We start from the raw sequence: 16,322 nt of genomic DNA on the forward strand, positions 1-16,322 counted from the left end.
TCCTTTGTTCATTCTTCTTTCCCCCACTCCCCGACTATGCTCATTGCCCATGACACAGTTGCTGAACTTCTACTACTTCAGTTTTCTTATAGCTTGATGTTATAACTATGTTCCTTCCACCTCATTCCTGATGATTTCCAAATTGTTTCTTCCTAAAGCCTCACCTTAATTTCAGGGTTAAATCACCAAATCCTATGCACTCCTTTATGCTGTCATTTAATATTTTTCATCAGTTTAATATAGAAATCCCTATTACACATTCCCCCACAAACTCTGTCATCTATATCTTCTCTTTCTCCTATGACCCCATCTCAGTTTCTTTCATTTCTGCTCAGCCATTAGATGTCAGTGTTTTCTAGAGTCCATCATCAGTCTTCTCTTCCTACTTACATCCATCTTTGTGTAATCTCACCTATGCACCATTTCGTCATCTATGACTTAAATTTTAATAATTTCCAACTCTTTAATTCCATCCTAGTTCTCCTTCATAAGATCTAATGTCAATTTTGCAATTTAATTCCTGGACATGTTCATCAATACCTAACACATATAGTTTAAAATTATGTGTTTAAAGCAGTCTCATTATATCTATCTCCTATAAACTGCTCCCCATCCTCCATTTCCTAAATCAGTTAAAAATACTATTATCTCAGGTCAAAAACATAGTTTTCACAACCTCTCCCTCCTTCCACACTTAACAAGCAAACACCAATTTAACTTCAAGTATCACTCAAATTGATTTCCTTTTGTCACATCTCACTGTTATCACATGAACCCAGCTCTCCATCACTATGCGACAATCGATAGAGATGAGGATGAATCTGAAATAGAGCAGGTGGGCAGCTACTTTCTATAAAGAAGATATAGTCATACAATTATTTATATTTGTATTTATTGAGCACATACCGTGTTTCCCCAAAAATAAGATCTAGCCAGACCATCAGCTCTAATGCATCTTTTGGAGCAAAAATTAATATAAGACCCGATCTTATTTTACTATAACACCCGATCTTTAATACAGTATAATTAATATAATATATAATATAATATATCTGGTCTTATATTAATTTTTTGTCCAAAAGATACATTAGAGTTGATTGTCCAGCTAGGTCTTATTTTCACAGAAACATGGTACTTGTCATTGGGTGGTTGTGAAGATTAAATACATAATATATGTTGAACACTTAGAACCATCCCTAACACACAGTACACACTTAATAAATATTTTCTCTATCATTCCCCCTACCACTGTCATCATTATTTTATACTTAGTCTCTTTGAGAGCTCACTGAGGTAACCCCAACAGAAGTCACTGCAACAGAACTAGAGGAAATGAAGAGGAACAGATTCTCTAATTCTGATTTGCAATGCATTTCTCCCAATTACCTACAATAGAGACTCTATGTCAACTACATTTTTCTATAAAAAGGTCTCTTTCAATTTTAAGACATTTTTATTTGCCTTTTTTTTAGGCTTCTTGTTTTATCTTCTTTTATATTGTAAGTGACTGCTACCTTATGCTCAACTAATTTTCATGTTAGAATAATTGTATATAGCATTTTATGTTTGTTTTTTTCTGAACATATAGAACTTATTCTTGAAAATATACTATGTGCTAGCTATGGTTTTAGGCACTAGAAATAAAGCAATAAACAAATGAGCTATGGTCTTTCATCTCAGAGAGAGAGCATTTTCTTGCAGGGAAATAGGCAATAAACAAATATACAAGAACAAAAAGCAAACGACTTATAGTGATATATTAAAAGAATTAAAATAGGACATTCAGATAGAGACTGACTGCGTTAGCTTGACAGGCTAGACAAATTACCACTGACTTGATAGTTGATCTGACAACCGAATGACAAGAAGGAACAAACCATAGGAAGTTCAGCAAATACCAGTAGTCCATAGAGGTTTTCATAGAAGATCAGCTTGGTGTTTTTGTTGGAGGAAGAGGAAAGGCCAAGATAAGCTTAGTAAGTTTCTGCCTTGAATTAGTATCCAATGAATACTAGTTCTTTCTCGTTTTTATTCACATGGTTATGAAGATAAATTATTTACTAACTAATCAATGTAGGTAAATGCAAATTTCACTAGGAGACTATCTTTCCAGAACTTTCTATTAACTAAATATCAATGTTCTGGTGGATTATATTAAGTCACATAAGAATATTTTGATAAATACAATTTTGTAATTACTAATAGAAATATAAGCAATAATATATGTTTTCTAATCTAGGAAGAAAAAAGACAACGCCTAAAAGAGGTCAAATACTAAACTGAAAAAATAAAATAAAGTATGAACCTAAAACTGATGAGAACTCAAACACAAGAATGAAAATATTACTATTTTCTTCTTATTATTTTTCTTTTTCCCCCTAAACTTGTGTTTACCTTTGTCAAAAATAAAAATATCACTACCTCATTGCAACTGAAGTGTATAGATTAAAGTCTCAAAAGTAGGTTTATAAAGCAACATGAGTATCATTAACATCAATATGCTTTTCTTTATTCCTTCTCTCTGTCCTTGCCCTGCCTATTTTTGCTTCCCTACCCAATTCTGGCACAGTGATGGTACTAAAACTCTTAGGAACCAAAATGATGTAAATCTCCTCTATAAAATCCCATAGAACTTGAGGGAAGACATTTGAGTGTTCCACATGCTTATAATATATATATATAGATAGATAGATAGATAGATAGATAGATAGATAGATAGATAGCAGACGAATTTTCAATATCACTTATTTTATATTCTGATATTTTAAGGGTGAATATTTCAGTCATGTAAATATTAAATTTTATTACCTACATTTCTTAATTATTATTTTGTTTTATATGCCTTTCTGTTTTTACTTTCAGATTAATTTTATATCTATCTATATTTATATCTATATCTATCTCTCTCTATATATCTATATATAGAGAGAGATAGATAATTTTTTCTTCTGACAAATGTCTGGTATATAGTATTGTATAGCAGCTTATGGAGCTGAAAAGAAAACTGTCCATGTCAAGATTCTGAGATGAGTTAAATAATATTATCTTCTTTACCTCTATATCTTTTCCAATTTTACTTCTCATTGCTGCCTAATAAAAATTTATCTTCTAGTTAGGACTGTTTCTTGTGATGTATAGAAATTATTCTGAGTTCTATCACCATGTCTAATGGAGAAATCTATGCATCTCTTGAATAATATGCATTTTCATATCATTTGAACACCATCAATCTCAAAACCAATTTCAAACTTTTCTTTTGGTTGCTATGGAAGCTTGAAAACAAATTTGTGACCTGTTTGGTAGCTGTTTGGAATGTCTGGCATATATGGCATATATTTATGATACAAATTGTAACTTATATTATTTTAACTTTATTTTCTATTATGTTTACTAATTTGTAGCCTATTTCAAAGGAGGAATTCTTGGAAAATCGTTTTTTTTCTTTTCTTTGTTTTTTTTTTGTTGTTGTTGTTGTTGTTTCCAATAAGACAGGAGACTAAAGCAAGTAAATACGTGGATAGATTCAATTGCTATGACTTGTCTCTGCTGTTCATTTGGCCAGGACACACTTTCCTCTTTCTGGCCACTTATTCAAATTTACCAGATCTGCCAATGTCAGTTTCCATCATATCTCCTCTATGAAACTCTCTATAAATTCCTAGGTTTCTCTATAAATTCTTAGATACCTGTCTGTATTTATAATAGCCAAGAACAATACAACAATATAACCACAAATTGGCAAGAGTAGAAGCAAATTTTCCCTTTGGTAGCAAAGCCTATTTCTCCATTTCTGAGACCTGACACCAAGAAATGTGACATATGTGATGAAGAATTTGTCAAGATTTACCAATAATTTTAAAAAGATAGGACTTGATTATGATTACATTACTGATCCAGCAACAAAGAGGAAAATAAAGCCAGGTGACCCTTTAAATCTCTCGATTCCTCATGTCCTGTTTTCAAAGGAACTTACTTTTGATAAAACAGAATAATCACAGAGATGGAAATGTTTCAAGGGTTTAATCAGTTTTCAAAATGAATCATTGAGCATGGTCTGAAGTCACAGCAAATTGATGGTGTCGTTTTACAGGTGTACGCACATGCACACCTTTTGCTTTTTATACGAATGATATTAACTTCAGTACTTGACTTTCAACTACTTTTTTTTTTAGCAGATAAGATTTTATACTTATCTTTTAAGTCACACTCCTCTTTCTGAGTACACAATACACAACTCGTATTACCATAATCAAGGATTAAAAGAGGACAAGTGTTTTGCACTTGCACTACAAGATAAATTATAAAGGCATTTGACTGTACCTTCCAAAGTGTTCAACTATGGAGATGGTTAAGCATATATCAACAGTGCAAGAAACCTCCTTGGTCAAATAAAACCAGTAACACATACTTTTCCTGAAGAGAGATTAGAAGCTCAAGAGATCAAATGAAGCTCAATGCCCTTTTAAGTGTTTTCATCCTAATCACATTTTATTTGCAACCCTCTGAGTCGCCTGTTTTTCCTTCACTTATGTTTCAAGTGTAAAACCTTCCAATGATAAGTCAAGAACATGTTTGGTTAATAATCTCCCCCCCCCAAAAAAAAAAAAAACAACTGTAATACAATGTAGGCTGGCTTACTGTCTTACTCAGTTAGCTAAATTTGTTTAAACTCTTTCCAAAATCTAGAGAATAGGCATACAATGTAATAATTTTATGGTGTTTATATATACATATTTGTGTGTGTACATATATATACACACATATATACATATATATGTATATATATGCATATAGGTATATATATATATAAACATCAAATTCTTACTGCACTCTATTTTTTTTCTTTAAGAAAAAGAAAAAAGAAAGCAGATTCAAAGACAGACTCAACCTCTTAAATATAAGACAAAAAGGCAGTGGCATTATTAATAATAATACTTAAACAGTCAAGTCAACCTGTAGGTATGTATCACCTTTTCTTCAAGAAGACTTTAGAGGGACTTTAAATGTCTTCCTTTGAAACAATTTCAGCGCCATAAAATGTCATTTAAATCAAAGAGGATCAAACTGTGCTTTTAGACAATTTTAAACTATAAGAACAAACTCTAAATTTCATAGGGCTTGAGAAATCGCTTTTCCCCAAGCAACCGGTTTGAATTTAGAGCCATGTTTTTAACCACCTTTAACTCATGTTCCATTCAAGTACATTGTTTGCTATTTTATTTCAAATAAAGTAGAGATCATATATCTACTTAGAAAGACAAGAGATCAGTTATGTTGCTTTCAATAACTATTGCTTATATATTATGTCAGAGATGATCACTTAATCTCATTTGCCTGGTCCAAGGATTCTCCGTCTTATATCTGAGAAAAGTCCCCATGCCATCTTCACATACACCTTTGCTTATCCCATTTAGGTCAGACTCACCTGAGATTTCATGCCTTGACATTCTCTTCAATTTTACTTGCTCCACATCAGCTCAATTTTGTCCTTGGATAGTAAGACCTCTCCAGCAGAGCCTTTGGCAGTTTCAATCAAAATGTCCTATTGCCTCAATATCTAAATTTCAACTCCAAAATGTCTCAGGTCTTCAAGTGTTCCACCTATCGCTACAAGCTAGTGAAAGTCTTCCTCCTGGAACAAGAGGTCCCTGCACTTCTCTTAATTGAAAATGCTGTTAAAATTCTCTAGGCTGGAAAGGAAGAGTCACAAACTGGTTAGTCCTCTTTGGAGTTTTAGAAAGATTTCAAGGCACTCACAGGCATGGTTTACCATGATGAATGCAGAGATGTGTTTTCACCACAGAAAGTAAACATGCACACCAAACCAGTATAACAGGTTGGGGTATACAGTACTGCTACCCGCCGGCTGCAACTTAGAAGCACAGACACTGAGGCACCTTCCTGCCTAGATTTTTTTTTTCCTTTTACTAGTCAAATAAAATATGTGTAATTTCTAAAAAATGGCTGTATCATGAGAAACATTCAATGTATGTGCTTAGGGGCTTTGAAGCTGACTCTCCTGGTTGTGATGAAAGTTAAGTAAATATATTAAAAGTCAATAAAAACTATTATGGAGTCAAGAGAAAACTCAGACCTTGGTGGACCAGGTTTCAATAGCTTGAGTGAATACAGGACAATTATTTCCAGGGCATTACGATAGAAACTAAAAGATGTCAATACAGAGAACATTTATGAGCCTGATTTCCCCTTTTGAAATAGGAAAGTAAATGCCTCCAGAAAACATTATGCCAAATTCCTCTATAAAATTACAGGCTCTGGGACAGCTAGGTGGGGACCTGGCAACTGCTTCAAAGAAATCAAGGACAATTTTCTTACCTTCATAGGATCTCTGTTTGCTACTGTACAAAGTAGAAATGCTGGACTTGAGGCCCTCTAAGCTCCTTTCTACATTGAACATGTTAATATTCTACAGACTTCCACCCACCCCCTACCCCCGCCCCAGCTCTGGAAGCTAAACTCTCCTTTAGTGAGTTGGTGAAGAGTTCTGTCCTCTCGGATCACTGGTGTCTAAAGTTGGCTTTGCATTCCATTGCCTAGCCAATCCTTCTGTACTTAGAAATATTTTCCCCTCAACTCTAATCTTTTGTAAACTTTAGAGTAGGGGTTTCCTACCTAGATCTAGAGAACTAAGAAGAACTGAGGTAGGAAGGAGGGCTATAACAGACGATGATCTGTGACAAGGGTATTTGAGCCGCCCCGTTGAAGACCCTCGCTGAAAGAAATTTTTCACAAGGTTGTTCTTCCATTGAACTCAAAGCTACCTTTCATTCAAAAATTCCAAGGATGAAATTGTGTATCATGTCCTTCAAAAAAGAGGCAGGTGGCCTTCGACATGCCTTGACCAAGGAGGAGGAGAGAAAATGTTTAAAAGCTCATGCGGACTGAGTTTTTGCTGCAGTAGGAGGGATTCAGTAGATGAGGAACACAGCTGGATAAAGTCTTTCCTCTTTTTTTTTTTTTTTTTTGAACAGTTTTGACTAGGGTCTGCTCTGCTAGTTAATAAGAATCCTGGGAGAAGTAGAAAACACATGTCCTTCCTGACAGAGAATAGGTAAGGGGACCTTACATGCCCAAGGGTAGCCTCTAGAGAAACCTTAGCTTAAGGCATTCCAGGTAGCTGCCTGTCAGGAAGGAAGTTGTCACCCTCTTGTCATTCCAGCCATGGCCTTTCAATAGTGTCACAGACTGACCAAGTGCCACTCAGTGGTACCTATGAGTTTGCAGATATTATGCAAGGAAACAATGCTTCCTTTCCTCAGCTAATAACAATGTCTCAAAAGCACTTGCCCTACTCCTTTTGCCATATTATGTATATATTTTATTTATATTTTCAAAAATTAGAAAGACAATTCTAGCATTCTATCCTGACCTAGATAATTCTATTTTGTGAGTTCTTAGAATATTATAAACCTTCACGTGTAAAATCTTTACTTAATGCTCTGTGGGCTTACTTTTCATTGGAAATGAAAGGAAGAGATTGCTTTTTATGTTTGAAAAGATAATTGAGATCTGTTCACAGTAAGCTGAAGATAACTTTAGAACTACTTCACTTTCACTTTGGGAAAAATAGGTTCCCAATGCTGTTGGAAATATTAAATGTTGATAGCTATGGCCTCCCTTAACCAGGGAACCCTCAGACAGCTACCAGGATATAAAAACGGGTCAGAGACCAACAGGAAATTGCACTAAAATGAATAATCTTTGACTATGTCTATGTCTAGCCCTCCAAATTGTGACTAGAGATGGTCCAATGAAGCTAGACGATATAGATACATGTCCTTAGAAAATCATTATTCAAAGCACATGATGGAATTTTAATAATAATCTACTGTAATTTATTATTTTCATAGCCAAAACACTTAAATCATCCATATGTTTATTGGACAAAACATAGTAGTTGAATATAGTCATTTTGGTTAGAGAACACTCATTTATAAGTAGAGCTGATAATAACCAGGATTATTTCAGAGAACTTCAGAATTTTTATAAATGTTGTTAAGTCAAGGCAAAATTAAATAGTATTTAAAAATGCCTTTTTATTTACTGTGATGATTTTTAAACTCAAGTTTAGATATAGGACAAAGTATGGCACAAAAAAACAGAATAATGTCAGAGTATTCCATAAATGAAGATTCCAAGATATATTCTGATTTCTTTTACAAAATGTCAAACACACTTATCAAAATCTCTGACTTTCACACATACAAATAAAGCTTCAAATTGTCCCCACAGTGCTTTCCTTTATAAGTTAAAAAAATCCAGAAATTAAAACCAATAATTGAAGTAACTTCGCTTCTAATTAACTCTCACCTGATTAATAGGTTCAATTAATAATCTTAAGGTGATTACAACTGGAATGGAAGCATTTCAATACTCCAAGAGATACATCTAAACTTTTGTAGATCTACCAAGGATACATTTCAACTTAGATAAGATCAGGAGATAACATATTCCTTATCGAAAAGTTTTCACAAAGTGCATAAAGGAAAATACCTTGGGTTAGAACTGATCTCACAAGCATTTCCCAGCTCCAGATTTATGGATCTAGGGACATCATTTTCTAACTCAGACCACGGCATTCAAAGTATATGCTATAGCTTTTACTTTTGCTTGTTTGGTCATTTTTACTGATTACTAATTCTGAAAAAATAAATAAATAAATATATATACATATATATATATATATATATATATATATATATATATATATATATGAAAAAACAAAACACAAAACAAAACTACAAATACTGGGGCTGTAAAATAAGAAGTAGCACCCATGATCCTGACACATAGAGGGATGATAAGGGGAGAGAGGAAAGGCCGGGTCACTCCTCAGTTGATGTCAGTCCCTTGAACACACACACAGGTGATGTCCCTACAATGTGTAGGGCAAGTGGTTACCAAACAGTCATGGACTTTTTATACAACATCATCATTATACGAACAACTCTAACAACATAAATGTCTTCATGTACTTTTTCAAGGAAAGATATTACAGAGAGAATTATGGTATATGTTATAATTACATACATAATAGCATCTGTGTCTATAGAACACACAAAATATAATTTCATGGAATAATGCTGAGACTTTTACCTTATTGATTTTTTTCTTCATTGGTATGCATTAAATGACTTTTCTTTTTATTAATCTTTAAATAAAAAATACTTTATAATAGCACTTTATGGAGAATTTCAAAAACATTTTTAGGAAACCTACAGAAACAAAAATAAGATTCTCAGGTTCTTAAGCAGGTTAAGTGCAGAAAGGATTAAAGAAAATAAAGAAAACACATAGTTTCTAGTTTATAGAAACTCTAGAAACCTGAGGCTATATACTTCTATCACCAAGCATGCTTATGATCACCTTATTGTTATTCTTGCTTGTGTTATATTTCATAGATTCGGTTTTATATGTTTGATTATGTGTACTTAGTGGGAAACTGGGTGGTCTAGGAATTTTCTTGTTGGCAGCTTCAGATGAACATAATTAAACAAAAATGGCATTATGAGTACACTTTTAAAAAATATTGATCAAAATGTTACATGTAAAAGTGGGAAATAATTCATAAGAGAGTAGACCACCAGGTTTCCCCCAAATAAGACCTAGCTGGACCATCAGTTCTAATGCATCTTTTGGAGCAAAAATTAATATAAGACCCAGTATTTACATGTTTACGGTGGCCAAGACATAGAAACAACCAAAATGTCCTTCGATAGATGAATAGATAAAGAAGTTGTGGTATATATACACAATGGAATACTATTCGGTGTTAAGGAAAGATGATATAGGAACATTTGTGACAACATGGATGGATCTTGAGAGTATAATGCTAAGCAAAATAAGTCAGACAGAAAAAGCAGAGAACCTATGATTTCACTGATATGTGGTATATAAACCAAAAACAACAAAAGAACAAGACAAACAAATGAGAAACAAAAACTCATAGAAACAGACAATAGTTTAGTGGTTACCAGAGGGTATCGGGGGTAGGGGGTGGGAGATGAGGGTAAGGGGGATCAAATATATGGTGATGGAAGGAGAACTGACTCTGGGTGGTGAACACACAATGGGATTTATAGATGATGTAATACAGAATTGTACACCTGAAATTATGTAACTTTACCAACAGTTGTCACCCCAATAAATTAAAAAAAGACCCAGTATTACATTATGTTATATTATATTATATTATATTATATTATATTATATTATATTATATTATATTATATTATTACATTATATTGTATTTGGTCTTGTATTATATTAAAATAAGACCTGGTCTTATATTAATTTTTGTTCCAAAAGATGCATTAGAGCTGATGGTCCAGCTAGGTCTTATTTTCGGGGAATCATAGCAACAAATAAGTATTCTAGTCACTTTCAATTTTTTCTTTAAAGAAAGAACTTTTCTTACTCAAAGAAGTAAAGTGTGAGCAACCTTGTATTTGTTTCTATCAACAAGCCTAACCATGGAAGCCTAGTCAAGCCAATGTCAACAAAGCCAGTCCCTTCAAAGGACAAAGGTACCTGATTAAGTAAGACACGTAAAATAAACCGCTGTCCCCTACAGGATCTCTTAGATCCTGTTTTCTACCTTAGAAAAATAGTTATGTTAATTACAAGGACACTTAGATAGTAAACCCCAAAGATGGCAAAACTTGATTACAAATTAAAAATTGCACAGGGAGAGACAAAAATCAACATTCTGTCAATACTGGAAAAGGTCAAACCCGACAAATGCACCAGAAATGTGTAGCACCATCTCCCCACCACTACACTGGGGAGTAAGGATAAGGTTCTCCCCGTGCACCACAAAATGTGTTTCTGTGTTGGTCAAGTTGCTGAGCACAACAGAGACGGCCAGCTTCTTCTGAAACAACAATAATTCCCACATTCCCTCAAAGCACACCTTGAAACTTGGTGGGGACACACACACACATACACACACACACACAGACTGTAATCAACACTGCTTAAATTTCTGATTGCAGACATTTCCGATGCTGTTGGCACTTACCTTGCAAGGATGTGTTAGGTAAACCTGCTTCATTCTCTCCCATTTTATTATTTCTTTTTAAAGGGGGCCAAGCAGTTTCAAGTTGTTTCAGTTACCCTGCTCGCTCTGTGACCTTCTGACTTTCTACTGTAGTATTGTAACAGTATACTACCTGCTTTCTTCTGTGAATAATTACCATTCTGCTTCCTGAGTTACCTGGGCTTGCAAGACCTGTTTTACTATGAAGTGAGATCACATCCTTTGATCCAATGTACTGCTATTAATGTGTGCTTCACAAAACGTGGCTTTGTTTCAGTTCTGATATTAACTTGTAATTCCCTACTTTCACTTTAGTCCAGAAATGGATTTACATGTTATCCCTGAAAGAGTGTCGATACTACCAACACACCATACTGCAGAGCAAGTTTTGTTTGCTTTTTAGTGTCCCCGAATAGCTTCTCTTACAGAAATAAAATACAATTTAAAGGGAATTTTGAAATGCCTCTTTTAAAACTACAGGGAGATAAGGAACAGCATGGAAATCAGCTTTGTGCAATGGTGGAAATACAGGCTCTGGAGTAACTCTAATACTAGCTGTGTAACTATAAGTGAGAAATGTAACTTCTTTGAGACTTAGCTACTTCAACTGTAAAATGGGGTAATACCTATTTCTAAAGATTATTATGCAGATTGAAAGCAATAGTGTATGACTGCTAAACATTGTGAACGGCAGATAAACACACAAGCAAAATTTCCTCCTTCTCCTCCCTGCCTCCCCCCCCTTTCTTTCTTTTCTTCTTTGTCTTCCTTGATTCCCTCCTCTTGTCCTTCTCCTCCTGTGTGACCAGTGAAAAGAATAACAAACTACAGCACTGATGCCACTATGTTCTGACATCAACTGTGTTACTTAGTAACTGAAAAACCTTTAAAAAAAATCATTCAATGCAATCTTGGAGTTCTTCAAAGTCTTCATTTGTAAAAAAAAAAAAAAAGATATAGATATATTTGCATTGCCTTTTTAATAGAAATGTAGTAAGTATAACTTAAACTGCTGTGCCTCAGAGAAATATAATCTCTAGCAAAAAAAAAAAGTGACAAATTAGAGATTTATCTTTATCCATTTGTAAGAGAGAAAGGAAGTAGATCACAAAAATCAGTTAAGTGATTTAAGCTCTTTCTCCCATAATACATCAAAAAAAAAAAAAAAAAAAAGAAGAAGAAGAAAACTCTACTTTTTCCCCTCTAGAATTCCTTATCTTTCAGCTTTGGTCAAACTAGTTAAAAAAAAACAAAAACAAAAAAACAACAACAACAACAAAAAAAACTCAAATGTCTCTTTATTTAATAATTCTTTAATTTTCAATTTGAACAGAATTTGTATACCATATTTGCTAGTTTCTTAATGAAAAACAAAAAAACAAAAAAAACTGATTATATAAGGTATGTAAACTGTAGAAATAGCAAACAACTAGATCATTTTTTTCCTCAAAAGTATTAGAAATAAAAACAAACATGACATGTAAAAAATTCCTTATCACAGTTAATTTAGAGTTGTCTCTTTCATTACCTCTTGGGGTCTCAGTTTTCCTTATGTGTAGAATGACGGAGGTGGACCATTTATTACCTAAGGCCAATTCCATCATTTGTCTGATTTAAAATCCACAAACATCTGATTTAAAATCCAGGTTGTGGTTTGTTTCAAAATACAGTACTCCTTTTCCTAGTACAATTGCATAATGTAACATATATACTGTGTTACATACTTTAACAAAAGTAACCTGAAATTGAATGTTTGCCAATAAAATACTATAATCATCACATTCTGACTGACTTGGACATAAGAGGAGAAATACTTACTAATTCTCACTCATTATGACAAACTCAGAAATGTATTTTCATACCTGCCCTTGGCACCTAAAATTAGTCAATAGTGGGATAACAGGAATAAAACACCCATTATCTACCAGCTGAATTATGGCATGTAGGAGTCATTATGGAAGTAGAATGGAGAAGTCCTATTTCTGAGCTGAAGAAAAATGTAAATATACAAACGCCAGAAACCTCAAAAGTTTTGTAGCTACACAGAAAGTAACATAAATATACATCAGTTATTCTAAAATAGTTTCAGTATTAATAAAATGACATGGACACACATTCTCTCCTCTTCTCTCTCTCTTTCTCTCTCTTTCTCTCTCTCTCTCTCTCTCTCTCTCTCTCTCTCACACACACACACACACACACACACACACACACACACACACACACACACCTTGAATGCCTAGAAAAATTCTTTATCACCTGTGTTGCCTGACTTATTCATATATAGCAATTCTTGAACCCAGTCTTGGTTGGGGTCTCTTCTATGTACTTTCCAGATGCCCCTTAACAACTCAGTTTTCCTGTCACCATGGCTCTTACCACATTGTATCATATGTACTGCTAATTATTTCTGTCTCTGCAAGCTGTTATTGCCAGATTCCCTTTCTGTGTACATCACTGTATCTCTAGCACCTAGCACAGTTAGTACACATACTATACCTCCAACTAATTTTGTAAAGATGAATAAAATAACCATCATCAGAAAGGATGAATTAAGGATTAAAAAAAAAAAAAAAAGCTGGCAGCGGTACATGGATTAGCAAAGAAGATGCTGGGAGATATTCCAGAAGGGAAAAATGACAAATTAAAGTTTAAAAGTGAAAAGAGATGGGAGAAGGAAAGCAGGTAGGTTTATCTGCAATATAATTAAGAACTAGAAGGATAAAAGAGATGAAGATACTAAAGAGAATTTTCAAAAAAGACTCAAAGATAGAAGTAAATGAAAGAGAAATAGTGTATTGGTTTAAAACACACTGTTAAAGAGAAAACCACAAGCCTAAAGTGGAGTCACTTGTGCTAAAGCCTATGATACCAAAATTAGATTTAATATCTGACCTAATTGTTGTTTCAGTTTCTCTCAGAAACATAATGTTAATTAACCAGTCTGGAATTTTCTGGTCAATACCAAAGAGGTAATCTGTCACATGTGCCCTCTCCATCCCCCACCCAGTACAAATAAGAGGCAATCTGAATGATAATAATTATTAACTCTCCTGCCTTCACAAAAAAGATGTCCTTCTCTAAAAAATATTTTATTTTCTTTGTTTATACTGTGTTTCCTGGAAAATAAGCCCTAGCATGATTTTTCAGGATGACATCCCCTGAACATATGCCCTAATGTGTCTTTTGTAGCATAAGTTAATATAAGACCCGGTCTTATTTTCAAGGAAACATGGTAGCTCCCTTGCCCCACCCTTCTTTCTACAAAAACCTTTCATTTTGTACAATCCCTCAGAGCACCCTTCTGGTTGCTAGATGGGATTCTGATCCATTCACAACTTGTTTAGTAAGGCAAATTAGATCTTCAAATTTACTTGGTTGAATTTTGTTTTTTTAACAACACAAACATACACACACAAGTGGCATGGGTGGTATTAGGCAGAATAGGTTCATTGATGGTGAAAAGGAAATTAACATAATTATTAAAATTATCAAGATTTTCTGAATATTGTAATGGAAGTCCATGAGAATGAATTCATCTTTAATGCATTCTGAGACTTTACTATAAAAATTACTGAACACATTTTTTTAACGATTTTCCTTTTTTTAATTAGTTTCAGGTGCACAAGACAAAGTAATACTTAGACGTTTATCATTTATATCCCTCACACTGTGGACCCCCCCGCCCCCCATCCACTATCTCTCTGACATCGCATCGAGCCATCACATTTCCACTGTCTCCACTCCCAATGCTGTACTACGCCTCTTGTAAGTATATACATACGTATGTGTGTATATATATATATATATATATGTATATGTATACATATATATAAAATTATAGTTGGCATTCATTATTGTTCAGCTTTGAACACATTTTTTTAAACAATTCAGATGGCATAATAGAAAATATTCATAATAGAAAACATCCAATCACATCACCTATTTATGTTTCCAAGATTCTATTTCTAAAGTAAACTACAGGGAGAGCGTGGGCAAAGGAGAATGTTATAAACGCTGTCCTTTATCACTCAGTTAGAGGGTTCTATTCTACCTAGAACTACAGAAGAGGAAGAAACCACTGTTGCAGTAAAAACTTGTTGTGGATTAAGTGTTTAGTTCTGATTTTCAAGGGATGATATATGTGAAAATTTGGGGAAAAAAATAAAGTGGTTATTTGAAGTTCTGAATGTCAGCATTGTATATTATGAAACATGGAACACTGAGTATGTAAAATGTCACAATACATTTAATAATGACATAAATCTGGTACTCATTTTCGCAATGAAACATGTAACACAAAGAGAACAAATAACTCTGTCAAAAGCATAGATAGCCCTGGTGAGAAAAAGGTAGGGAGAAACAAATTAGAAAACTCAAAACTATAATCCTACAAGTTATTACTAGAAGGAAATTCCATGCTCAACAAACGAAATGTATCCTTGAGATTACAGTTTCAAGAATTAGCTGGATGTGCTGGAGGACACCAGAATATACATTTGCTCCCCTAAAAATATCTCTTGCCCATGTTTATTAATTGAGCAGACCCAGGAAAATCTCTTTATCTCAACTGCCTAAAAATAGAGTATAAATGTCCTGTTCTGTGAAAGAAACTTACATTATAAAGGAAATTTCCATTTGTAAAAGTGCCTCCTCACCAGGGAGAAAACATCTCCTGGAGATAACTCTTATCATCTGAGAATCTCACTTACATGTAAGTTATAGCCAAGAATTCCCAGGGTGGAATTTTCTGATCCTCAAAGCTGCTAAATACTTTTGAGGCCTACCAAAAATAAGATAATTAGGTATGCTAGGAAAGGGGGTGAGGTGGGCAGGAGTACTAAACTAGAAGAATGGGTAGAGGTAAATTAAACTAGCTTTTCTTATGCTTAGGAATGCTGGCCCAGCATATTCTACTCCTCTTCTGGATATGAGTGTTACTACTCATTTCCTTAGAGTAAAACTTAGGATTTATCCTTGGCTCTACCCTCCCACATTCCCCAAATAGTCAGTAAGTCCTGTCAGTGTCATTGAAATCCACCTCCTTAACTTTCCATTTCCTCCACATGAGGCAATTATCATCTTTTGCCAAGATAGTAACTCCCTAAATGAATTGTTCCTCTAATCCATCCTCTCTATATTATCTACCCAAGTGATCTTTCTAAAACAGTCATACTATTTCCATGCTTACGTGTTCTTTGTTCCACAGCCTACTCAATAATGTCACTACTTTATCACCACAGTTTTCCATCTTGCTGACTCT

At 34.0% G+C, this 16,322-nt stretch overlaps 1 protein-coding gene across 2 annotated transcripts in view; it reads right to left on the reverse strand.

The window, feature by feature from the left end:
• The window catches only part of NAALADL2 (N-acetylated alpha-linked acidic dipeptidase like 2), a 902,549-nt gene extending 891,343 nt beyond the window's left edge, over positions 1-11,206 (reverse strand). The window contains exon 1 of one of the 2 annotated variants that reach the window (XM_081070260.1): positions 11,042-11,206. In XM_081070260.1, the coding sequence (XP_080926386.1) occupies positions 11,042-11,084 (43 nt within the window). In that variant the 5' untranslated portion in view covers positions 11,085-11,206. Of the gene's footprint in view, positions 1-5,425; positions 5,718-11,041 lie in introns of those variants that run through there. The other variant, XM_081070261.1, reaches the window with a different exon arrangement.
• Between the last annotated feature and the right edge of the window lie 5,116 nt (positions 11,207-16,322).

Source organism: Rhinolophus hipposideros (assembly GCF_964194185.1).
Source record: "Rhinolophus hipposideros genome assembly, chromosome: 2".
NCBI classification, from domain to species: Eukaryota; Metazoa; Chordata; class Mammalia; order Chiroptera; family Rhinolophidae; genus Rhinolophus; species Rhinolophus hipposideros.